A 24,856-nucleotide genomic window follows, 5' to 3' on the forward strand; every position below is an offset into this window, starting at 1 on the left:
TAAGTTCATCTAGTTATAGTCAATCTAGTGCCAGAAGCAGTGTAGTGGACCTGCATCACATACACAGGGTCTTGGCTCCAGGGCAGTGGTTGGAGTGTTACACCCCCTCAAATTTATTTTGTGATAAACAGTTGGTTTCAGGTGCTTTCTGTCTGGTATGGTGAGGTGACTGTCAGATTTCACCAAGAATGTTTACACATACACAAAGACAAAAACAGACACAGTCTCCCTCTCTTGGTTTGGAAAGACTTCAAACATGGTGGTTGTTTCACAAAATAATGTGTTTCTTTCACTTAGTACCCCAACCAATCAGCACTCCTCTCCATTTCCACTGCCCCTAAAGTCCCTCTTGTGCCCCCAGCTTCTCGTATATTTTATTTTAGCATTATGTGCCAGCTTGATTGATGGGAAATCTGAAGCTCACCCCCAACGTCCCTCCTTATTCATGGGTAGCAAGTATCTTTATGTTACTGGTTAAATGTTTAAGTTTAATGGTGCAAACAAAGCGCAAATTAAACAAGCCACATTAGTCCTACCATCAATATAAAAAACTGTGCAAGTAACTGATCTCTTTCAAGATCAATTTTAACATCAAACTTAAATGGTATTTCTAGGATACAGGCAAAAACTTTATTGCAGCATTAAAGCACTTACTCAGAAAACTCTCCACAGATCCAGGCAGCAGCATATAGCACCTCACAAATCCCATTACGCTGGGTGTTGCTAGCCAGCAGATGAGCATTGTCCAGAAGTGTAGCCATCTGGGACACAGCAAACTTGCGAATGGCCTTAACTCTGATTGCAACATCAAGCATCTGAGCAGCTATCAGGTGTCCATGTCGTGTCCCCTCCAACCGTGTCAGTTCCACTAGAATGCTTATATACCTAATGTGGGAATAAGGAATGAACCACAGTGAACTCCCAATTCCATTTTTAAGAAGTCATATTCATCTTACATTTCAGTGTCCAGTGACAAGTGGAGTTGCTACAGAACTCAGCATATCATGGACCTTTCCTTACTTCAAAAACTATATTTACTAATAACTTCATTTGGAAAGTACTCGCAGGACCTCCTGGAATTATCTCAATGTAAACCTAGGGATTCAGCGGAAATGAAATTGGAATCTAGCAAAATAACCTGGGCGAATATAGGCAGCCATGGGTTGTGCAATTGATAATTGATATGCACCACAGAGGGACTGAAGGTAAACACATGATGCACAAGGAAAAGACTCCACAGTGGGCAACAAATAGAACTAAGGGATAAACACTCTACAGTGGCTAATACAGGGATTGGTAGAGTGGTGGCTGATGTGGGTCTTGCAAAGTTGCAGCACTGCAGGACATACTGGCTCTAGTGAGTGGCCAGTAACACAAGTAACTCCACTGAGCACCTGATGACACAGCCAAGTTGGGGAGCAGGGCAAAGTGTTAGAGAGAGGTGGTCTGGTACGTACGGTGACATGGGCTTGTGGGAAGCACTGCGTAGAGGCAACATAGAAGCCAGTGAAGGAGGGGCAGTAGTAGGCAAAGAGCTCTTCAGGGAGCATGGGCTGGTAACAAATTCACAGATAACCAGGACAGCAAAGTGACATAGATGCACATATAGGCTAGAAAGAGAGTTGCAGTGTAGTCTTGGATTGAAAGGAAACAGGTAGAAAGAATTGCCTGGACAAGACGGAGGCTAGCTGCAAATGTAGCAGTGAAGATGTTCAGTAGTGAAAGATTACAGTGCAGGATAACACTGACAAACAAAAAAGAGCAGCAAAAGGGACCAGTATCAGCACAGCCAGTCAAGGTGACCTCAGCAGTCGAGGGTAGCAAAAGGGCATTTATAGTTTATCCATCAGACATGCTCAAATAGTGATGACAGCTTCACCTTTAATAGTCACACTTAATAATATATGTTTCTGTTGTGACCAGGTGCCATATATTACCAGCATGAATAACGAATTAGAAGTCAGCAAGTGCACGCAATTGAAAAAAAGTACATCTTTATTCTGAGTAGAATAGGTAAGTAAATTTAAAGTGAGACAGACTAATTTTAACACTACAACCAGAAACACTCACCATTCAAAGTTAGTGATGTACTGGTAGTTGGATTGGCTACATATATCTATGATTTTGGTCAGCAGCTCGTCCCTGTATGTTGTCCCTTCTGCTTTGTCTACATGGATCATTAATTTCTTCACAATCTCCATCAAGTTCTTCTTTGAAACCTAAAAAGAAAATGTTGGGAAAACAGTGTTACGATTCCTCTAACCCCCTTCCTCTCTGCCAAACCAACCTGGAACCATATTTAAACTCTGTACTTTGTTCATATACCCGCCCCTCCTGCCCCTCTATTCCTTCACCAGACCAACCACTACATGCATCCAGCCCCTCCTACCTTGACATGCCTACTTCCAAACTCCCCACACTTCCCACATCATTCCCTTATTGACCTTAGTCAGTGTACTGTGATTCCTTCCTATACACACCAACAGAGCCAGTATTGCTCTTTGGTGTGGAAAAGAAGACAAAAGGAACAAACCAGAGTACAATTCACACACCAACGATTTCATGTTTTGAAATTATGTTTATGGCAGATTCTTTGTTTTAAGTTTATTAGATTTACTTGCTTATGCATTGTATCATTTAATTTAAAAAAGAAGGCTAACCAGATAGCTGAACATGAATTTCACAGATAATCATATCTGAGTGAACACATTTTCAATAGACAACGTCTGCAGCTGTACATGTCTACTATAAAACCCACCAACATCACCATCAGCAATCCAAAGAAATGGAATGGAAGGAGGCAGAATATGAACGGATGGTTGTTTCAGTGAAAGGAAAGGATTCATTTAAAAAACTGAATATACACAAAAGACTATGAATAAAAGCTTTGAAACAAACTAGCTCCATTTTTCTAAGTGTTATTAAAGAGTAAGTGTACGGAAGGACGCTTATCAGAAGGCTAAGGCATTTCATAGAAGCATGCTCTCAACAGGAGTAGATTCAGCCTTGCAGTTCTAAGAAAAATACACAATATAAAATGGACAGTAAGACAGCGCTGCCAACATACCATTCCATAAAGAAGATCTAATGCCCGGAGCCGGATGGATTCATCCTTGTCATCCAGACATTGGAGTATCAAGTCCTTGTGGGACTGCACAGACTTTGGATGAGTCTTCAGAATTTTCGACATTGCCAAGAGTCCAAGATACTTCACTAAAGAAGTAAAAGCAGTACATTGAAGCACAACATTCCTTTTAAGCAAAACATAACTATTTGGGGGTCTGCAAGGAAACAGATGTTCATGCCTGAAAATTACAAAGTGCTGTGGACACCAATACCAAATGAGTTGCATTCAGTAAAGGGTTTTTTGATGAATATTCACAAATCATAGTGTTTCCATTGGCATGTCATTCTGTACCAATGCTTTATAACTGCAGTGAGGGGACGAGGAATCGGATGAGTAAAAATGGGTAGTTGTAGGTTTGTGTACAGAGCAAGGCATGGCTGTGATCAAACTGTCATTGAATTTCTGACATTTCCTAGATAAATGTTAAGTATTCAGACTACATTCTGAACTTAGAAGGTTCAGAAGGAGCAGCTGAAAGAATGAAACCTCCTTTGAACACGTACTTACAGTTCTGGTCCGAATCTTCAATTAAAATTCTTAACTTCTGAACGCAAAGCTGAAAAAGAGAAACAACTGTCAACAATTTAGAATGTACAAGACCAAATTAACATTTGAGAGTTCCTGACCATGTTGTGTGAAGTCCACACCATCTCAGTTGAATTTAAATGTAGACTTAAGTCAGTAGTTAATCTTGAGTTAAAACCAAAAACCAGGCCTGCAGCAGTACATTTTAAAGTATTTAGGTGTGTCACAATCAAAGGTTTAAAGTAATCAGAAAATTGTTGGGTTAAGTGCAGTTACCTTTGAGGCTCATGACCATTAGAATACAAATCATGCAAGTCCAAATCAAGCTCCATTATAGATTTGTTCTCCCCCCACCCCCTGAAACCTGCCCCATCCCCCAACTCCATCACCTCCTCTATCTCCCTGGAGTAGCTGTTAAGCAGCATGTGGTCATAACAAAACAAATGCAACAAGTGGGCAAAAACACCAGGGCACAGCTGTAATTTTAGTTGAGGATTTTAGTTTGAGTTGGGACAGCAAGCTAGATTTTTCCAACAGAATGAGTAACTATTAGTATACTGTACTCTGGCCGGTGGACAGCATGATTAGAGTTATTATACAGCCCATCATCCAGGTATTGAAATGTCCATGGGCTTGGTAATGGTTACATAACTCTATGGAAGTGTGCAACACTCTTATATCACAATGAATGTGCTTTGATGGAACCACTTGGAACAGGTCTAAGCTACATCAAACTTAAACATACTGCTCATGTTCCTTCGTTCTGCAATGACTCAGTTAATCTGAAGTTACTATATAATAACAAAACAAAGGATCTAACTGCAATTTCTAATCAGGTGTTACAGTTGCGCTACACATAGGCCACAACAAAGTACTTGAATGGTAATGCAGTTCAACTTCTCAGAGGGTGGTATATTTTTAAAGAAGAAAGCTGGATGCTAAGAGGCGTTTAAACCTACACCAAAGAATAACAATGCATAAATATAAAAACATTTTTTCTGACAAATGTTAGTATATCTCCAAATTGGTACCTGAATACTGGCACTATGATTAGGCATTCCAGACGACAGCGAAATTAGAACTAAGGGAGAAGAAAAAAAGAAAAGATAAAACCGGCATAGGAGCATTGCACAGTTGAGGCTCTTAAATTACATCTTTCAAAGTACTACTTGTGATGTGCTACCCCAACCTCACCTTAAAAGGGCCTTTCAGTAAAAAGAAAAGCTGTTCTCTTTACCCAGTTCCATACCACTAACAATCAAATCATCAGAAACAAGTACTGCAGAATGTTACTTTGTGAAATGACGGCTGCTGGGGGCTTGCGGCATAGTGAGATTATTTGATGGCCCCTTTTACAATAAACTCTGGAGGCTGCATCACTGCTTTTAGCAGGCAGGAGGATGAAATCTGAATTTGAGGTTAATTATTCATTACAATAGCTTTGAAGTTTGAGACGATTGTAGGTTCACATGATGTGCATTTTCTGTCATCTAGTTTTTGGGGGCTGAATATTTTATTTGCGGACTAAAACATTTCGTAACCACAGAAGTGGTCATAACAGTATCCGATTAGGGTCATTTGCCAAGGGCCACTGGCATTATATGATTCTGTGGCCATAATGTTTTCTACATAATTATGGATTTGCCGCAGTTCCCACATATTCTACCATCTGCTGCATGATTTAGAGCTCTTACAAAAAAAAATGTTTTTAGATCAAACGGATCAAAAATGAATAAAAATGCAGTGATGTGTTGCCATCCATGGGAAGACTCCGCACAAAAGTCTACAAGTCACCTTTCAAATTGCCTGTGGCTGTATTGGAGTGCTGCTAATGAGGTGGAACCTTTGCCTACAGTGTTAACATGTAAAAAAGAAAAAAGAATGCAATGACATTGTGACAAAATATGCCTCATTATGCCCCACTGTTTCTCAATTCTTTCCACATAAATTAGTCACTGACTGAACCCACTACACAAATAAAAACAACGCAATTCCAAATTTATAGCAACAAGAAGGCAGCTTAGATAACTACACAAACTACAGAGTTTCCAAAGCTTACCTGCAATGACTGTGTTCACACATTCATACAGTAGGGACATCGCAGATGTGCTGTGGAAACACAAAGCAATTCATAAGAAATTTAAGGGGTGGGTGTATATTCCTTGAAAAAAAAATAAAGATCTTTCTATGTACTACTTCAATAAACAAACTAGGAAGATATACAAGCCGAGTTCAGTTTTTCCATGTCATTACCATAGTAAAAGTAAAAGTAAATTTTAAGCTAGGGCACACAAGGACAATTCTGTCCTGTAAGAAGTCCCTTTCAAGCTTTAGTCATCCAGGTACATTTTCAAACCACAGGATACACTTCCAGCATCTTTAATTGATTTGGGACTATAATTGCCCAACACTTCACTGCCTGCATTATCACATGGAGGGACTTTGTCAGACTGTGCCCAGTACAAGAACATATGCTAGGCTTGACCCTCTGTAGGCCAGGGAGTGCCTGTGGCTACGGCATGGACACCTAGCCAGCATTTTTGCTTGTGTCCCAATGTGGGTCCTACCATCAGTTGTTACATAATGGTCAATAAGGTCTACCTGGCATTGGCTGCAACTCAATGCAAGATGGATGGGTCACTGACTTGATAATCAGTTTAAGAGTTACAAGTTCAGCAATCTTCCTTTACTTTAACTCCTATGTCAATCTGTTCCAAACATCTGGGAAAAGTAGGAGGGATACAAACATGAACGCAATGCAATGTGGCTACCTACACTAGGCATCCAGTTTCAAGGTTAATTCCAATGATAGAAACCGGTGGAATACCTGCCAGCTGTCATCATAAATATGGAAATGATTCTAAAAGATCACCGATCTTACACCACCCTGTACTGTACTCTACTACCACTAATTAATACCCTCTTGGCACAAGAGGCACTACTGCAATCCACAAAGTAGCTGCTTTGTTTGCTAATTCTAACTAAATATTCAACTGCTCTGAGGTGGTTGTAAGGAGGCTTATTTGGTGCAATATGCATTAGCCGAGTTTATCAGGTAAGAACATGCTCTTGAGGCTAGATTTCTTTGAGTAAATAGAATATTAGGATGTGTTTTTACAAATTTTGTCAAGACAATGCATCTTGTACCTACAATTGCATGAGTTTACATAGCTATATTGGTTTCCTTTGTGGTTTTTGTGATGTTTGCTGTTATTACCCACCGTTATCCTTTTTTTACTTATTTTTTCACAGACAAATACATACAGAAAACAACCTTTGCTGTCTCTTTTTATTTTTATGAATACAAACAATAAAGAATCTTTTGAATGACACACAATATTATCAGTGTTGAGCTCCAAACCAATACCTGTGCATACTGATAGAATGAAATGCAAAACAAGAGGTAGGAATTCCTAGTAAAGTTAAATAGCAGCTATTATTCAAAGTCCAAATACTACAACTGTAATGCTTGCTGGTTCATTGTTTTACAGATACGGCTGTTTAGCACACTGTGCAATCCAGGTGTGAATCTACATTACAAGTTACATGAATGTGAATCTATTTTTTGTCACTCACCAGCAAATAAATATGGATGATTACCAATAAGTAGTTGAAAGATCCAGCAGTGGACTGCCCTTTTTAAATCTGTGACTGTCTACACTGAGGATACATTTCTTTATAGATTCAGGACTTTTACTCACAGAAAGCCTTAGCTAAGAAAAGGAGTGGCTTGCAGGGTGCTGTTTGGGTCCTACAAACTGAAGTCTTATGATGTTCTTTTTATCCTAGTCTCATCTGTAGGCTTCTGAGCACCCATACATCCTGAAAAACCCCACCCTGAGCAATTAACTCTTTGAGGGACTTAAACTTGAAGGAGACGATGGGCTGTCTACTGGTGAGAAACATCTCACTTGCTAGTTAATGGCACCAAACAATACACAAGTTTTGGAACTTCCGTTCATACCTCAGCCATCAAAGTAAATTGTAATGCATTAATGTAATGCACTGTTCCAGTAAGGAAGCGAGAGATCCAAGGAGTCATATATCCCATATCATCATGTTTAAGGAAAACAATGGGAAGGGCACAGTACGAAAGCCCAGCCATTTTAAAAGTGCTTGCAGCCATTACTTTGCCTATGGATGCACGTAAGGACTAACAATGTGGCAGGAGTTCCACTGTTAAGAAATCTGTATAAATTATGCACTTAACTCTCATTTTCTTTATCACATGCAGTGTAAAAGTTGTTCCTAACCTTTCATATATTGCTGAAATAGTCACAAAGTCTGGTCTCATAACTTACCTGTGTATAAGGTTGGTAAGTGGTTCTATGAGCTTCTTCCCCAGTCTAGGTTCTAATGGAGTAAGAGCACCAAACTAGTTCCGACAATAAGAAAACAAGAGAAGGGGGAAAAAAAATCAATTGAAGATGTTATTAACTTCTTAGATGTTAAAGGTTTTCATAACCTCCCAATCTGTTGCTTAGATCTTACGTCTTACCTTTACCAGACTTGCATTAAAACCTTATAAATTTGGTATCAGGATGCAGAGAAATGTACTAATGATTTTAACTATAAGGTATAAATAGATCTAACAGACATTCCCAGATGAACCCAACAAATGGGAGGTCCTCCAGAAAATATTTGATCCTGGCTCTGACACAGGCCTTATTTCTAGACTGCAGGGAGCCCTCAAAGATGATAGACACATTGATATGGAATTCCAAAAGGAAAAATGGGATGAAGGCTTAGTTCCCCTCTAACTACGGAGAGTGGCTACACGCTAGTAGAGCACTAGTACAAGAGGTCGCGAGTAACGCCAGATTTAAACAAACACAATTCTATTACCTGCGTGGGGCGTCCTTGACCCCACAAAGACTCCACAGGGTTTATCCCTCAGAGGATGCTGATTACAGCAGGTGCAGCATGACGACTGCAGATTTCATACACATTGCATGGAAATGCAGGATAGTATGCCCCTCCTGGCAGGCTGCGCAGAAGGAAGTGCGGAGGGTGTAGGAAGTTGGCTCTGTATATACTAATTCAAAGTAAGAGATAGTGTGCACAGAGTCCAGGGGTTCCCCTTAGAGGTAAGATAGTGGCGATAATTCTAATGCTCTATTTTGTGGTAGTGTGGTCGAGCAGTAGGTTTATCAAACTGTAGTGTTAAGCATTTGTTGTACACAGAGGCAATAAATGAGGAACACACACTCAAAGACTTAATCCAGGCCAATAGATTTTTATATAGAAAAATATATTTTCTTAGTTTATTTTAAGAACCACAGGTTCAAGTTTTGAAGTAAACACATGAAATGCAAGGTACTTCACACAGGTAAGTTAGGAACTTTGAATAAAAGCAATCTCATGTACAGTCTTTGTTAAAATGGCAATAAGCTATTTTAAAAGTGGACACAGTGCAAAAATCAACAGTTCCTGGAGAAGGTAAGTAAAGATTAGTTTGTGAGGTAAGTAAGACACTTACAAGTCTCTGTTGCTGGGCATAGGGCAGCCCACCGTTGGGGGTTCAAGGCAACCCCAAAGTTACCACACCAGCAACTCAGGGCCGGTCAGGTGCAGAGGTCAAAGAGGTGCCCAAAACACATAGGTGCCTATGGAGAACAGGGGTGCTCCGGTTCCGGTCTGCCAGCAGGTAAGTACCCGCGTCCTCGGGGGCAGACCAGGGGGGTTTTGTAGAGCACTCAGGGGGACACAAGTAGGCATACAAAATACAACATCAGCAGCACAGGGACGGCCGGCTGCAGTGTGCAAAGCAGGCATCGGGTTTCAGATAAGAATCAATGGAGGGACCCAGGGGTCACTCTAGCGGTGCAGGCCGGCACAGGGGGGTGGGGCTTCTCGGGACAGCCACCACCTGGGCTAGGCAGAGGGTCACCTGGGTGTCACTCCTGCGCTGAGTTTCGGTTCCTTCAGCTCCTGGGGGCTGCGGGTGCAGTGCTGGTTCCAGGCTTCGGGTCCCTTGTTACAGGCAGTCGCGGTCAGGAGGCGTCGCTGTGAGGGCTCAGGGGGGTCGTCTCAGGCTACTCATGGGCTCGCAGTAGCCGGGGAGTCCTCTCTGTGGTGTTTGTTCTCTGGAGCTCGAAAGTATGAAGACTCACACTTCCAGAGGGAAATGTGAAGTCTTTGAAAGTTGCTTCTTTGTTGCAAAGAAGTTGCTGGTGTTGAGCTGAGCAGCTGCTCATGGGAGTTTCTTGGTCCTTTAGTCCAGGACAGTCCTCTGAGGCTTCAGAGGTCGCTGGTCCCTGTTGGATACATCGCTGGTTGCAGTTTTTCGAATCAGGAGACAGGCCGGTAGGGCTGGGGCCAAAGCAGTTGTCGTCTTCCGTCTTCTCTGCAAGCTTGTAGATCAGCAGTCCTCCTTGTTTCTTCAGGTTGCAGGAATCTGATTTCCTATGTTCTTAGTTGTTTAGGTCTGGGAGGGCAGTAGCCAATGGCTACTGTCCTTGAGGGTGGCTACACCCTCTTTGTGCCTCCTCCCTGTGGGGGTGGGCACATCCCTAATCCTATTGGGGTAATCCTCCAAACTCAAGATGGAGGATTTCTAAAGGCAGGGGTCACCTCAGCTCAGGACACCTTAGCGGCTGTCCTGACTGGTGGGTGACTCCTCCTTGTTTTTCTCATTATCTCCTCCAGCCTTGCCACCAAACGTGGGGGCAGTGGCCGGAGGGGCAGGCATCTCCACTAGCTGGGATGCCCTGGGGCACTGTAACAAAAAGGGTGAGCCTTTGAGGCTCACCGCTAGGTGTTACAGTTCCTGCAGGGGGAGGTGAGAAGCACCTCCACCCAGTACAGGCTTTGTTCCTGGCCACACAGTGACAAAGGCACTCTCCCCATGTGGCCAGCAACATGTCTGGTGTGTGGCAGGCTGGCAGAAACTGGTCAGCCTACACTAGAAGTCGGGTTGGTGTTCAGGGGGCATCTCTAAGACGCCCTCTGGGTGTATGTTACGATAAATTGCACACTGGCATCAGTGTCCATTTTTTGTGCTGAGAAGTTTGATACCAAACTTCCCAGTTTTCAGTGTAGCCATTATGGAGCTGTGGAGTTCGTTTTTGACAGACTCCCAGACCATATACTCTTATGGCTACCCTGCACTTACAATGTCTAAGGTTTTGCTTAGACACTGTAGGGGCATAGTGCTCATGCAAATATACCCTCACCTGTGGTATAGTGCACCCTGACTTAGGGCTGTAAGGCCTGCTAGAGGGGTGACTTACATATGCCACAGGCAGTGTGAGGTTGGCATGGCACTCTGAGGGGAGTGCCATGTCGACTTAGCCTTTTCCTTCCCAGGCAGGACACACAAGCTGTGAGGCAGTGTGCATGTGCTGAGTGAGGGTTTCCCAGGGTGGCATAAGACATGCTGCAGCCCTTAGAGACCTTCCCTGGCATCAGGGCCCTTGGTACCAGGGGTACCAGTTACAAGGGACTTATCTGAGTGCCAGGGCTGTGCCAATTGTGGAAGCTAAGGTACAGTTTAGGGAAAAAACACTGGTACTGGTGCTGGGGCCTGGGGCCTGGTTAGCAGGGTCCCAGCACACTTTTAATCAAAACTTAGCATCAGCAAAGGCGAAAAGCTGCCTTCTAGGACTGCTCTCGCTTCCAAAAAAGGGAGGTAAAATGGCATACAGCTTCGCTCCGCTGAGCCTGGTCCTACCGAAGTGCAGACTTGCAATTTGCTGAGACAGCCCGGCATCCCTGACCATGGAAATGTGGCCGAAGGACTTACTGGAGTGGGCAGTGGTAGACTCAAAAGGGTCCGCATGGAAAAACATGCTCAAAGAGACCAGCAGACTTTGGGGAACCAGGCGGACCGTGTTTGGGGGGCTGGGAGGTTCAAAGGATGAGACAGGACGGAACTCGCTGGTGAACCTGGAGGGAACTGATGGAACTGGAGTAATGAGTTGGGGGGGGGGGTTTGCATGAGTTATTTAGGGGTTCAAACACTCGTATTAACAGGGGCTTTTGCTTGGATGGAAAGACTGCGACCCTTCCTTCTAGCCAGACTCCCCTGCGTTTATTTACTGCTCTCCCAGGGACAGGGGAATTCACTTCATTGCTGCTTATTATTGTTTGTTTTTTTCACTTCTTTCTTGGTTATTAATAGATATGCTTAAATAACCTTAGCTAACTGTGATGTCTAACGACAGCGACTTTACATGTCTTGAAAATGCAAATAAAGATTTATTTATTTTTAAACTAAGGTAGAAACAGGTCTTCACATTGGTAAAGAAATTGAGAATTATTGTTGAGCAGTTTCTGAAAATACTGTTCTACAGATACCACGGTTGTTAAAAAAAAAAAAACTATTCAGTATGCTGAAAAACAGGACTTTTCTGTAAATTTTACAAACTAAAGCTTCAAATTTCTAGAACCTTGATTTATGTTTTTCAAACCAGGTTCGGGAGATGTATCTTTTTTATCAAGGATATTTTTGCAGCAAATAAACTATGCTGTTGTAATATATATTGCTTGGAATTTTTAGGATGATTAAATTTTGTTTTGAATACTAAAAATGATTTTTACTGGTTCATTATTTTTTGGTGGGAGGGGAAATCGGGCTGCATTTATTTTAGAATCTCTGTTGGTTTGACTTTATTCTTGTTTATCACTGCCTTTATTTCAGAGTGATAACATAATTCAAAATTGGCAATTGACCTGACGTTTATAAGTAAGGAACTGTTATTTATTTGTTGTCTTACTTCTGCATAATGGGTATCCTCACTGAGTCATAAACCGAGAATATTTCAGCCAGTGTGCAAGGTTTCAGAACACTTCTCTGTAGGAGGCTGGCCTGGCCTATAGTGGGTACCTTGTGGTACTTACACCCTGTACCAGGTCCAGTTATCCCTTAGTAGAATAGAGGTGTTTCTAGCAGCTTAGGCTGATAGAAGGTAGCAATGGCAAAGCTTAGGCTGAACTAGGAGACTTGCAAAGCTCCTACTATACCACTTATATCATATAGCACAATATCATAAGAAAACACAATACACAGAGTTACTCAAAATAAAGGTACTTTATTTTTATGACAATATGCCAAAAGTATCTCAGTGAGTGCCCTCAGTTAGAAGGTAAGTAATATACACAAGTTATATGTACACAAACCCAAAACAGGTAAGTAATAGTAAGAAAAGTAATGCAAACAGTGTAGGATTACAATAGGATGCAATAGGTGAACATAGGTCTAGGGGCAACACAAACCATATACTCCAAGAGGCCAAGAGTCGCAACAGTGTCCAGGGGGGGCAGGAGCCCAGGAAACCCCAGATGAAGCTGCCTCCTGATGGAAGAAGCTTAGGATTCTGCAACAACAAAGAGATCTAGGAACTTCTCTTTTGGATGGAAGATGTCCCACGGCGTGCTGAAGGTTGCAGAAGTGTTCCCAAGGAGAAATACCGCAAACAAGCCTTGCTAGCTGCAAGTGTCGCAGTAGAGGTTTTTGGGTGTTGCTGGGGAGCAGGCAGGACCAGGATGTCGCCCCTTGGAGGAGGAGACAGAGAGGGCGCTCAGCAACTCAGAGAGCCACCACAGAAGCAGGCAGCACCCGCAGAAGTACCAGAGCAGGCACTTAGAAGATTTGTGAACCGGAGCTGGCTCAGAGTCACAAAGGAGGATCCCACGACGTCGGAGTCCAACTCAGAGGGTTGAGCACTGCAGGATGGAGTGCTGGGGACCCAGGCTAGGCTGTGCACAAAGGAATCCTTGGAGAAGTGCACAGAAGCCGGAGCAGCTGCAAATCACGCAGTACACAGGTTTGCAGTCTAGAGTGGGGAGGCAAGGACTTACCTCCACCAAACTTGGACTGAAGGATCACTGTACTGTGGAGTCACTTGGATAGAGTTCCTGTGTTCCAGGGAACACGCTCGTCAGGATGAGAGGGGGCCCAGAGGACAGGTGATGCAGTCTTTTGGTGCCTGCGTTAGCAGGGGGAAGATTCCGTTGACCCACGGGAGATTTCTTCTTAGCTTCCAGTGCAGGGTGAAGGCAGACAGCCCCCAGAGCATGCACCACCAGGAAACAGTCGAGAAAGCTGGCAGGATGAGGCGCTACAATGTTGCTGGTAGTCGTCTCGTTACTTTGTTGCAGTTTTGCAGGCGCCCTGGAGCAGTCAGCGGTCGATCCTTGGCAGACGTCGAAGAGGGAAGCGCAGAGTAACTCTGGTGAGCTCTTGCATTCGTTATCTGAAGAATACCCCAGAGGAGAGACCCTAAATAGCCAGAAAAGGAGGTTTGGCTACAACTTGCGCGTGCTAAGGTGTTACCTTGGTGGGGGATGTGGGCTGTGGGTGCCCCTAGGCCAGGGCGAACATGGCAGTGTAGGTTCCATGATGGGCAAGCTCAGATGCACTGCAACCACAATAATGTTGGTGGGCATCTACTACTGGGCAGGATCCTGTGGGTTTCAGGTGCGCAGCTAATGGCGTTAGGCATTGTACCCCATGGGCTGGTGACTAGCACTGTAACTGGTAGTGCATGGCCTAGTGCATAGGGCTGTTCCCTGTGAGTTGTGTACGCCAACGGTAGTGTTGTTGCTGGCATTGACCAAGTGTATCCTCTGTCTCTTCTCCCCACTTTTTGTTTTGTCACCCTGTCCTAGTGTGCATTAGCATAATCTGGCAGAGGAGCAGAGGCACCAGCGACAGAGGGAGCTGCATCACATATGGGCCTGGAGGCTGAATCCACCGTCTGTGAGGGCACCAGTGGGACGGAGGGCAAGGGAAGCACCACAACGGAGACAGGAGGGGACAGTACCGACAGCGACTCTTCCTCAGATGGAAGCTCCCTGGCAGTGGAGGACACCTCTGTGCCCACCCCAACCACAGGTACAGCCGCCACCCCCGTCCCAGCTGCCTCTCAGCGTGTTTCCCGTGCCCGCTCACCCAGAAGGGTGAGCATCTCCTTCACCCCAGGCACCTCAGGCCCTGCCCCAGTCAGCCCTGCTGCCCTCAGTGAGGAGGCTATTGACCTCCTGAGATCCCTCTCTGTTGGGCAGTCAACCATGCTGAATGCCATCCAGGGTCTAGCAGGACATTTGCAACAAACAAATGCATACCTGGAGGGCATTCACTCTGGCGTGGTGGCCCAACAGAGAGCATTCTAGGATCTGGCCAACTCACTGATGGCAGCCACTGACCCGGTCTCCAGCCTCCCCCCTCCAACTTCCTCTACCCAGTCCCAAACCCCTCAACCCCAGCCTATTCCAAGCACACCTTCAGACCTGCATTCACCCAAATCAACACACAGAAGTGGCTCAGGCAAACACAAGCACCACACTTCATCCCACAAGCACCATCCAGATGCAGACACACCAACATCCACTCCCTCCACTGTGTCCTCCTCCTCCTCGTCCACCTCCCTCCCAGTAGCATCTCCACTCACCTGCATGCACTACATCCTCATCCACTACCTCCATCACCAGCACGCCAATCACTACACGCACCTCACTGGCAGTCACCACCCCCACATCCATGCTGATCAGTATAGGGAAAGGTGCGGAAGACATTGTGACACGAAGGGTTAATTAGCATGAGCAGTGTAGATGAGTGTGATCCCAAACAACGTGGAAAAGTTCATGATATTATTTTCAAGCTTGTTTGTGTAGAAGACTCCGTCTCAACCTTGAGAACGAGAGTACAGGGAGAAGATGGAATGAAAACAAAGGCTGGAGAAGGGCAGAGCAGCCAGGTGCTGATAACATAGCTAGAAAATGCCAGAAAGAGATAGAATCCAAGCTTCGGGTAATTTAAGCACTGAAGTGTGGGTGAGGGATCTGAAGCTCGCAGATGGAGTTGTGAAAGCTGCCATGGCCCAGCGCTGCCTCCCTGTTTTGCTGACCATGATGCTTGAGAGGGGAGAGAGGTCCAAGCAGGCGGTAGAGGGCTTCCCAGTATTTCGTGGACTAAGTTAAGTTCCACACAGGGATGAAAGGCCTTTTTTCTCTGCTCTATTATTATGACTGATTATTTATGCTTGCACTGTATTTATAACCTGAAGTATTCAGCACGTTTATATTTTGCTTTCTAAACCTCGTAGTGTGAACCTGCTGCAGTAACTGAAACATGCATTTTGGTGTGTAGTAAATCAAAGCTTATCTGAAGTATTCAACTCATTTATGTTCTGCTTCCTGAACATCGTAGTGTGATGCATTTTGGTATACAGTTAATCAAAACTTATATCGGTCAATGAACTCTTTGCTTATATATATATATAAGTATATATGCATAGATGCTCTTTGTAGTGTACATAGATGCTTTTCATTGCTATTCTTATTCTACTATTGTTAATGTGCTAAATGCCTACATTTACCTGAAATTCTAGTAAAGCTAAATTGTATTTATAATTGGCGTGTGGTCCTTCATTGAGCGTCCTTATTGACTTATATTGAAAAGGTGTCAACCAGTCACCTGGATAAGACACATGCACACATTCCCTGTGTCCTCTCCCACTGTGTCTGTGCCCCCTCCTCCCAAAGTAACCAAACGCAAGCACTCAGACACCCAACAGCCATCCACCTCACAACAGCATCCAACCCATGCACCTGCACCCAAACACAGCAGACAGACACCTCCTACAACCACTCCCTCTTACTCCACTCCCACACCTTCACCCTCTTCCCGCCCCAGTGTCCCTAACAAGCTTTTCCTCACCGACATAGACCTATTCCCTACCCCTCCCCCCTGTCCTTCACTTCGGGCCAGGGTGGCCAGAACCCAGCCCAGCACCTCAGCCACCAAGTCCACTGCCACTATGGTTTCTGCAGCTACTGCAGGTGTGAGAGGCTCCAAGGAGGCACCCGTCAGCACAGCCAGTGTGCCAGCACCACCTGCCAAGGCCAAGAAGGGGCCACCACCTAGCAACGGCAAGAAGGGGACACCAGCCAGCAAGGGGAAGGAGGCACCACCAACCAGTAAGGGGAAGGAGGCACCACCAGCTAGCAAGGGCAGGAAAGGACACCAGCTGGCAGAAGCAAGGAGGCACCACCATCTGCCAAGGGCAGGAAGAGGCACACAACATCAGCCATGGCACTGCAGCCGTCCGAGGCTGCAGGGAAAGGGCTGGAGCCTCCCCCCACCACTGGGAGCACCGCCACCTGCACTGTGGCCAGCACCCCCACCTGCCCCGCCGCCAGCATCGCCACCTGCACCGCCAGCAGCACCACTGAAAGCAGCAACAGCCTCAGTGGGCAGCCGTCCGAGGCCGCAGGGGAAGGGTTGGAGCCTCCCCCCACCACTGACAGCATCGCCACCTGCAGTGCGGCCAGCACCGCCACCTGCCCCGCCGCCAGCACCACCAGCAGCAGCAGCCCCAGTGGGCAGCCGTCCGAGGCTGCAGGGAAAGAGTTGGAGCCTCCCGCCACCACTGACGGCATCGCCACATGCAGCGCGGCCAGTACTGCCACCTGCCCTGCCGCCAGCACCACCACCTACACTGCCAGCAGCACCACTGCCAGCAGCAGCCCCAGTGGGCAGCCGTGCGAGGCTGTAGGGGGAAGGGCTGGAGCCTCCCTCCATCACTGACAGCACCGCCACCTGCAGTGCAACTGCCATCCACTGAGCAGCCATCACAGTCGGCGAGCAGTGTGTAGTCGTGACTACATGGGCTGCAGTGCGTCCTGGCCCCTGCAACACCTGTCGGTTTGACACCCAGGTGAGAGACTGTGACCTTGCACCATCCAGGATGAAGCACACTCAGCACAAAGCCCCCTCTAGAGCCAGTGGAAGAAGGCATCCACTCACCCCCACCTTGGCATGATGAAGCACACTGGGCACAAAGGCCCCTCCAGAACCAGTGAAAAAGCCATCCACTCCAGCGACTGTGGCTTTGCACTCCCCAGGACCAAGCACTGGGCAAACCACCCACTTGAGAGACTGTGGCTTTGCACTCCCCAGAAGCAAGCAGTGGGCAAACCACCCACTTGAGAGACTGTGGCTTTGCACTCCGCAGGACCAAGCGGTGGGCAAACCACCCACTTGAGAGACTCTGGCTTTGCACTCCCCAGGACCAAGCAGTGGGCAAACCACCCACTTGAGAAACTGGCTTTGCACTTCCCAGGACCAAGCAGTGGGCATGGAGCCCCCTCCAGGCCAGTGGCATTGTACCATCTTCTGGCTAAGGTACCCCCCCACCCCCCAATTCCCCACCCCCCTGAGGTGCATGTGTTTTTTCGACCTGATGCCCCTGCAGTGTTCTCTCCGCATTGAGGCAGGAGTCAAGTGTGGCCTTGGCCTATATGTTATGGCCCCGTAGGCCACAGACATTTTGGAGTAGGCATTGTCCCTCCTTTTGTATATATTGTACATACGGTTTATTGATTTAAATACGTATTTATCTAAAATTGTACTATTACACTGACTTTACTCAATTCCTTTTGTCCTTGCGTTATTCCTGAGGGTTACGGGTGTATATGTAATGTTGTTGCATCTGTTTGTGTGTATGGTGTTGGGGGTGAGGGTGGGGGTGTTGCGCGTGTGTGTGTGTGTGTCACTCTCTTTTTCCTTCCCTCCACCCACTGTATGCTTAGGTACAGTACTCACTGTGGTCCTCTTATTCGGCGTTCGTGTTCCTGGTGTATGAGGAGGTACACCAGTATTGGAAAAATGTGCAGCTCGGGCTTTAGGGCGTTGTGGTTCTTCCTTGAGTATCGAGAGGTGAGTCATTTCCCTTCAGTGTACTGTTGACACTTTTGACGGCGTTGGTACTGCCCCGGAAAAGCTGGCGGATAGGCCTGTTGTAATGCTGTGGGTGGTACATTGTCTTCCATCTGGCTGATGGCGGTTACTGCCGCGGTGTTTGTTGCTACCGCCGTGGAGGTCTGAGTGTTAACGCGGCTGTCTGTGTTGGCGGTTTCCGCCGTGGTCATAATGCCATTTTTTTTTTACTGCCGGCCTGTTGGCGGTATTTACCGCCGCTTTACCACCGACTGCCGGGTTGTAATGAGGGCCATTGTCTCTTAAAGCAACCGGAAGAGCAATTTCATAGATGTCTACATTCTTAGCCACTTGCACCAAACTGGTTAAACACCCCTGGCCTGGAGTGTTCTTGAAGACTTTAAAATGTAAACCAGAGAACAATCCACCTGATGCTAATTCATCAAAATGCCTTGAGTGTCAATAACATCACAGGAAGTAACATCTTGTGATATATCATTCTGAACCTCCCTAAGAACTGATATCCCAAGACCCTCACATCACAATAACGGACATTGCTCAAGTTTCGTAGTAACGTTATGATGATTAATAGAACAAGACAACACAGATAAATGTCTATTTTAGATACCAGTTATCGCCAACTGTATAACTTGATATTGGCCATATACTGAATATGAAATATGCTACTGGCTTAAAATTACTTGTTAGTATAATTTACAATATTTTCAGCTGTAAGGCACTATCACTTGTGCGAAGCAGAGAGAAGGTTTTATTCAACACTTTTGAGGCATATTCACAAAGGTTATTTTGGCATAAACTTCAGAATATGCCCAAGTGTATACGTTGGAAGTGTGTGAACACTAACAAGCAAGCATGTTTTGAAGCTCTTACAAACTACTACTGTTCCCTTTTCCTGCCTGGAAAAGCTTTCTATTTACTCGAGTCAAGTACTTGTGTGAATACCCTTTCCAGAGTAGGAAGGGAAATGGCTTACCTACTTATTTGGTGACGTGTGAAGATAGGGACTTATTGGGGAAAATGGTTTTCCTTGTGGAGAAAAAAAGAAACAGTGGATTTGCACTGAGGAATCAAACACTGTTCTTTGATCATCGCATTGCAGAATTCCCCACAGAAAGTGCATTGCCAACGAGAAAATCATGCAATTTCTATTGGAATTCTTATGGAAACCTGCACCTGGTGCATGCGAGTGTGAAAGTAAATGCCCAAGTTTAAATGTACTACTTTTTTGTGACTAGGCGCCATAATCGTTTCATGTATTAACAATAAAGAAACATGGCAAAAAATTGTTTAAAAATATGTTTGATTTTAATTTCACTTTTTTGTTTAATCAGAAGTGTGTACATTGCACTGCTATATTGATTTATTTTAAAGAACCTAAAGCCTAATGTCTATATATATATATATATATATATATATATATATATATATATATATATATATATATATATATAAATAAAATGTCACTTACCCAGTGTACATCTGTTCGTGGCATGTAGTGCTGCAGATTCACATGCTATGCATACCACTCCGCCATCTAGTGTTGGGCCCGGAGTGTTACAAGTTTTCTTTGAAGAAGTCTATTTTCGAGTCACAGGATTGAGTGACTTCTACATGCTATGCATAGACTAAAAAGCAGTCCTTCTGCCAAAACAGCGGTGGCTAGCCTGTACTAGTTGAAGTAGTTTGAAACAAGGTTTTAAGTACTGCTTGACCAACACTGGCCTGTTGCATCCTGTATTGATGCTAAAAGTGGGTCTATATTTTTGGGATGACAGTAGCAAACAAATCGTTTCCATTTGTCATCGTAGCATTGTCTAGTTGTAGGTTTGCATGCTTGCTTTAGAACTTCCATACATTCTAACAGGAGGTGTAAATATCCAAATTCTATGACTTCAGGAGTCAAATCTCTAAGTTGAGAACACTGGGTTTGGGATGCCTGATTTGTCCTTTGTTCTGTGTTAACAGATCTGGTGAGTTTGGAAGTTTGCGATGTGGTACTACTGACAGATCTAGAAGTGTTGTGTACCAGTGCTGTTGTGCCCACGTTGGAGCTATGAGTATCATGGTGAGAGAGGTGTGATGCAGTTTGCCAACTAGAAATGGAATTAATGGGAGAGGGGGGAAAAGTGTACGCAAATATCCCTGACCAGTTGACCCATAGAGCATTGCCCTTGGACAGAGGGTGTGGTTGTCTGGATGCGAAGTTTCGTCATTTTGCGTTTTTCACTTGTTGGTGTCCCCCACATTTGAAAGTACTGTTGAAGTACCTGAGAATGAATTTCCCATTTGTGTGTTTGTTGCTGCGTCCTGCTAAGTAGGTCTGCTATCTGGTTGTGTATCCCTGGGATGTATTCCGCTAGCAAGGGAATCCGATTGTGAATTGCACATTTTCATATTGTTTGGGCTAGAAGAGACAGTTGAGAGGAGTGTGTTCCTCCTTGTTTCTTCAGATAATACATTGTTGTCATATTGTCTGTTTTTATTAAGATTGTTTTGTACTTGAGTAAAGGTTGATAAGCTTTTAGGGAGAGAAACACCGCTAACAATTCTAAATGGTTTATGTGATAAGTTAACTTCGTTGAATTCCATTCCCCTTGTATGGTTAGGTTGTTGAGGTGAGCTCCCCAACCTGCCACTGACGCATCTGCTATTATGGTCTGAGGCACAGGGTCCTGAAATTACTGCCCTTTTATTAAATTGTGATTCCACCATTGTAGAGATTTGTGAGTTTGGCGGTCTAACATTAGATTTTGCAATTGATCCTGTGCTTGAGACCATTGTTGTGAGAGACACTGTTGCAGTGTTCTTATGTTTAATCTTGCATGCAGTACTGTTCCTAAGCATGATGGCATCATTCCCAATAGTTTCATGATAAATCTTACAGTCTAACATTGATTGGGGTGTATCTGTGATATAAGATTTTGAAAAGCCTGTATCCTTTGTGCATTTGGGTAGGCTAAGGCTTTTTAGGTATTGATAAGAGCACCTAGGTAAGGTTGAACCTGTGCTGGTTGAAGATGAGATTTTTGGTAGTTGATTGTGAACCCTAATGTGTGTAGGGTATCTATTGTGTATTGAGTGTGTTTCTAGCATTGTATAGTGTTGCTTGATTTTATTAGCCAATCGTCTAGATAAGGAAAGACATGTATGTGTTGTCTTCTTAGGTAAGCTGCTACTATAGCTAGCCATTTTGTGAAAACCCTTGGAGCTGTTGTTATGCCGAAGGGAAGAACCTTGAATTGGTAATGTTTTCCTGCTATTACAAACATTAGGTATTTGTGATCAGGTGGATGTATGGGAATATGAAAGTAAGCATCTTTGAGATCTAAGGCAGTCATGTATTCTTGTTTTTGAAGTCGGGGAATTACGTCCTGCAGTGTTACCATGTGAAAATGTTCTCATAGGATATAAAGATTTAGAGGTCTGAGATCCAGAATGGGCCTGAGAGTACCATTCTTTTCTGGTCTGAGGAAATATACTGAATATACTCCTGTTCTCTGTTGGGATTTTGGGACTGTTTCTATTACTTCTTTTAGTAATAGGGATTGCACTTCTTGCTGTAACAGAACGTTGTGTTCTGGGGACAGTGTGTGAGAGCAAGGGAAATGTTTGGAGGAGTAGAAATTAGTTCTAGGCAGTAACCATTGCGGATAATTGAAAGCACCCACTAATCTGTGGTGATGTTTTTCCATTGAGAGTGGAATTGCTGCAGTCTGCGTTCCACAGGAGGTGTGGGATTGTAGGGTGTTGAGGTAGTCATTGTTTTGGGGGAGTGGTGACACTCTTTGAGGTTTGAAATTTGCCTCTGGCTCGAATGTGTTGACCTCTGTAAGAGCCTCTAAATGATCCTCTTTGATAGTACTGCTGGGTTTGTTTAGAGTGTGAGATTGGAGCCTCTATAGTTTGGAGTTTGAAACCTCCCCTAAACTGCTGTTTACAAAGGGAGACACAGTAAGGTGTAGTATATAGGGCACCCATGGCTTTTGCAGTATCCGAGTCTTTCCTGAGTTTCTCAATAGTTGTGTCAACCTCAGGTCCGAATAGATGCTCCCTATCAAAGGGCATTTTGAGCACTGCCTGCTGTATTTCTGGTTTAAACCCGGAAGATCTTAACCATGTATGCCTACAAATTGTTATGCTAGTGTTTATACTTCTAGCTGCAGTATCAGCTGCGTCTAGAGCAGATCTGATTTGGTTACTGGTGATTGCTTGTCCTTCCTCAACAATCTGTTGTGCTCTCTTTTGATGCTCTTTTGGTAAATATTGCAAGAATTCTTGCATTTCATCCCAGTGTGCCCGGTCATACCTTGCTAACAGGGCTTGAGAATTGGCAATACGACACTGGTTAGCTGCATGTGTAGCTACCCTTTTACCAGCTGCAGCAAACGTTCTGCTTTCCTTGTCAGGGTGAGGGGTATCCCCTGAAGAGTGGCTATTAGCCCTTTTCCGTGCAGCACTGACTATAATAGAGTCTGGTGGTACCTGTTGTGTGATATAAACTGGGTCGGTTGGCGCAGGCTTGTATTTTTTGTCTATTCTCGGGTTAAAACCCTAGCCTTGACAGGTTCCTTAAATATGTCATTAGCATGTTAAGCATACCAGGCAGCATTGGTAAACACTGGTAGCATGAGTGAGTGGAGGACAATGTGTTTAAAAGAAAATCCTCCTCCAAAGGCTCAGCATGCATCTGAACTCCATCATATGCAGCTGCTCTAGAAATGACCTGAGTGTAATCCGTACTATCCTCTGGTGGTAAAGGTTTGGACGGACAGAGGTCTGGGTCGTTTAGCGGTATAGGGTCTGAGTCATAAAAAGTCCCAGGGGTCCACTGTATCAGTATGTGTATATGTTGGTGAGGGCAATGGTGGTGGGGTAGTAGGTGGTGGAGAGAAAGAAAGCTGTGGTGAATGTGGAGGAGAAAACTGTAGTGTTGATGGTTTCTCCTTTCTTTGAAATATCTTTGCTGGTGGTGGGGCAGTGGCAAGAGTCTCTTGAAACGCCAGCTTTCTCTTGGTTTGTGGAGGAGGTGAAGCAATGATGTTCCCCATCTCCTTATGGATATGTATCCTTCTTTGTTTAGTGTCCATGATTTCAAGGATTCGCTGAATATCAGAGTCCTCAGAATGATATTCGGATGTTCCAAATCCTTTAGAGGATTGTTCAGCAATTGCCTTTGAGCTGTGTTTTAATCGGCTCAAAAGTCCCATCTCCTCTGTATAAAAGGACTTTTTCGGCTCCGAAGTGGAACCTAATTTTTTCGGTCCCAAAGATACAGCCTGTGATTTCGGCTCCGAAGCCGGACATTGAATTTTCAACTCCGAAAAGTGTGGATGTCGGCTCGGCTCGGATGTGGCGCTTTTAATGTATTTGCTCGACTGCGGTATCAAAACAGGTGTGGCTTGTTGACGTGGTGATTTGGCCTTTTTCGGAGCCCAACCCAAAGGTCAGTCGCAGACAATTTTCTTTCGGGTGGCATCATGGCTTTCTTGCAGTGGTGAACCCAAAACCTTAATAGGTCTTTTGGAAGTGGGCGTAGGGGCAGGTGTACTCGCATGCTGAGCCGCAGTGATCGGTTGGCTGTCTTCATCAGAGTCTGCTTCAGAGTTGGTGTCCTGAAACGAAACAGCTGTCTGTGCCTGCTCTTCTTCTAAGGTCTCGGTGGACTCTGTATGCTTCAATGCCATCTCGAGTCTCCTTGCTCTCCGGTACCGCAGTGACTTTTTCGATCGGAATGACCGACAAGCTTCACAATCTTCCTCCCGAAGTTCGGGAGAGAGACAAAGATTACATAGCACGTGTTGATCGGTGTAAGGGAATTTCGCGTGGCGTCAAGGACAGAATCAGAATTGAGTCCGATCCATCAGAGTATGGCGTGGTACGCCTGAACAGGCCCAAGTAGGGCGCGAGTGCCTGAAAGGGCATTTTCTTGTTTTCGACGATACTATCTGCTCAATTGCAGATGGAAACGCGATCGAAACAATACCGCGGTACAATAAAGTTAGTATAAAGTTTCGGAGGAAACACGTCCGAACCAGACAGCCGAAAGAAAACAATCTAACAAAGGAGTCGATGCCCATGCGCACTCTGACCGAGAGGAGGAGTCACTTGATCCTGTGTCTCGAAAAAAGACTTCTTCGAAGAAAACAACTTGTAACACTCCCGGCCCAAAACTAGATGGCGGAATGGTATACACAGCATGTGTATCTGTAGCTACACATGCCATCGAACGTATATATATATATATATATATATATATATATATATATATATATATATATATATGTGTGTATTTTTAATATTTCAGATTGCAGCCATAACAGAGTAAACAAACTAAAATGTAAAACAAACAAATTTAACCAAGACAAGCACACATCCAAATACATATTCCAAATATTAAAAGTAAGATAAAGCCACTCAACAAGAATAAAAACATTGATAGAATATTCATTCCATTTCTTAGAATAAGCCTGGGTAGCTACAAATACAAGACATCTAAAATTGCTGTGGCAAACAAATTACAA

At 44.6% G+C, this 24,856-nt stretch overlaps 1 protein-coding gene across 1 annotated transcript in view; it reads right to left on the reverse strand.

The window, feature by feature from the left end:
- AP3D1 (adaptor related protein complex 3 subunit delta 1) overlaps positions 1-24,856 on the reverse strand; it is a 437,106-nt gene that overhangs the window by 302,124 nt on the left and 110,126 nt on the right. Inside the window, exons 8-14 of the mRNA XM_069217822.1 lie at positions 7,954-8,027; positions 5,712-5,761; positions 4,684-4,733; positions 3,635-3,683; positions 3,068-3,213; positions 2,071-2,219; positions 655-885 (exon numbers count right to left, since the gene is read on the reverse strand). Coding sequence (XP_069073923.1) covers positions 655-885; positions 2,071-2,219; positions 3,068-3,213; positions 3,635-3,683; positions 4,684-4,733; positions 5,712-5,761; positions 7,954-8,027 — 749 coding nt within the window. The remainder of the gene's footprint in view (positions 1-654; positions 886-2,070; positions 2,220-3,067; positions 3,214-3,634; positions 3,684-4,683; positions 4,734-5,711; positions 5,762-7,953; positions 8,028-24,856) is intronic.

Source organism: Pleurodeles waltl, chromosome 12, assembly GCF_031143425.1.
Source record: "Pleurodeles waltl isolate 20211129_DDA chromosome 12, aPleWal1.hap1.20221129, whole genome shotgun sequence".
Lineage (NCBI taxonomy): Eukaryota > Metazoa > Chordata > Amphibia > Caudata > Salamandridae > Pleurodeles > Pleurodeles waltl.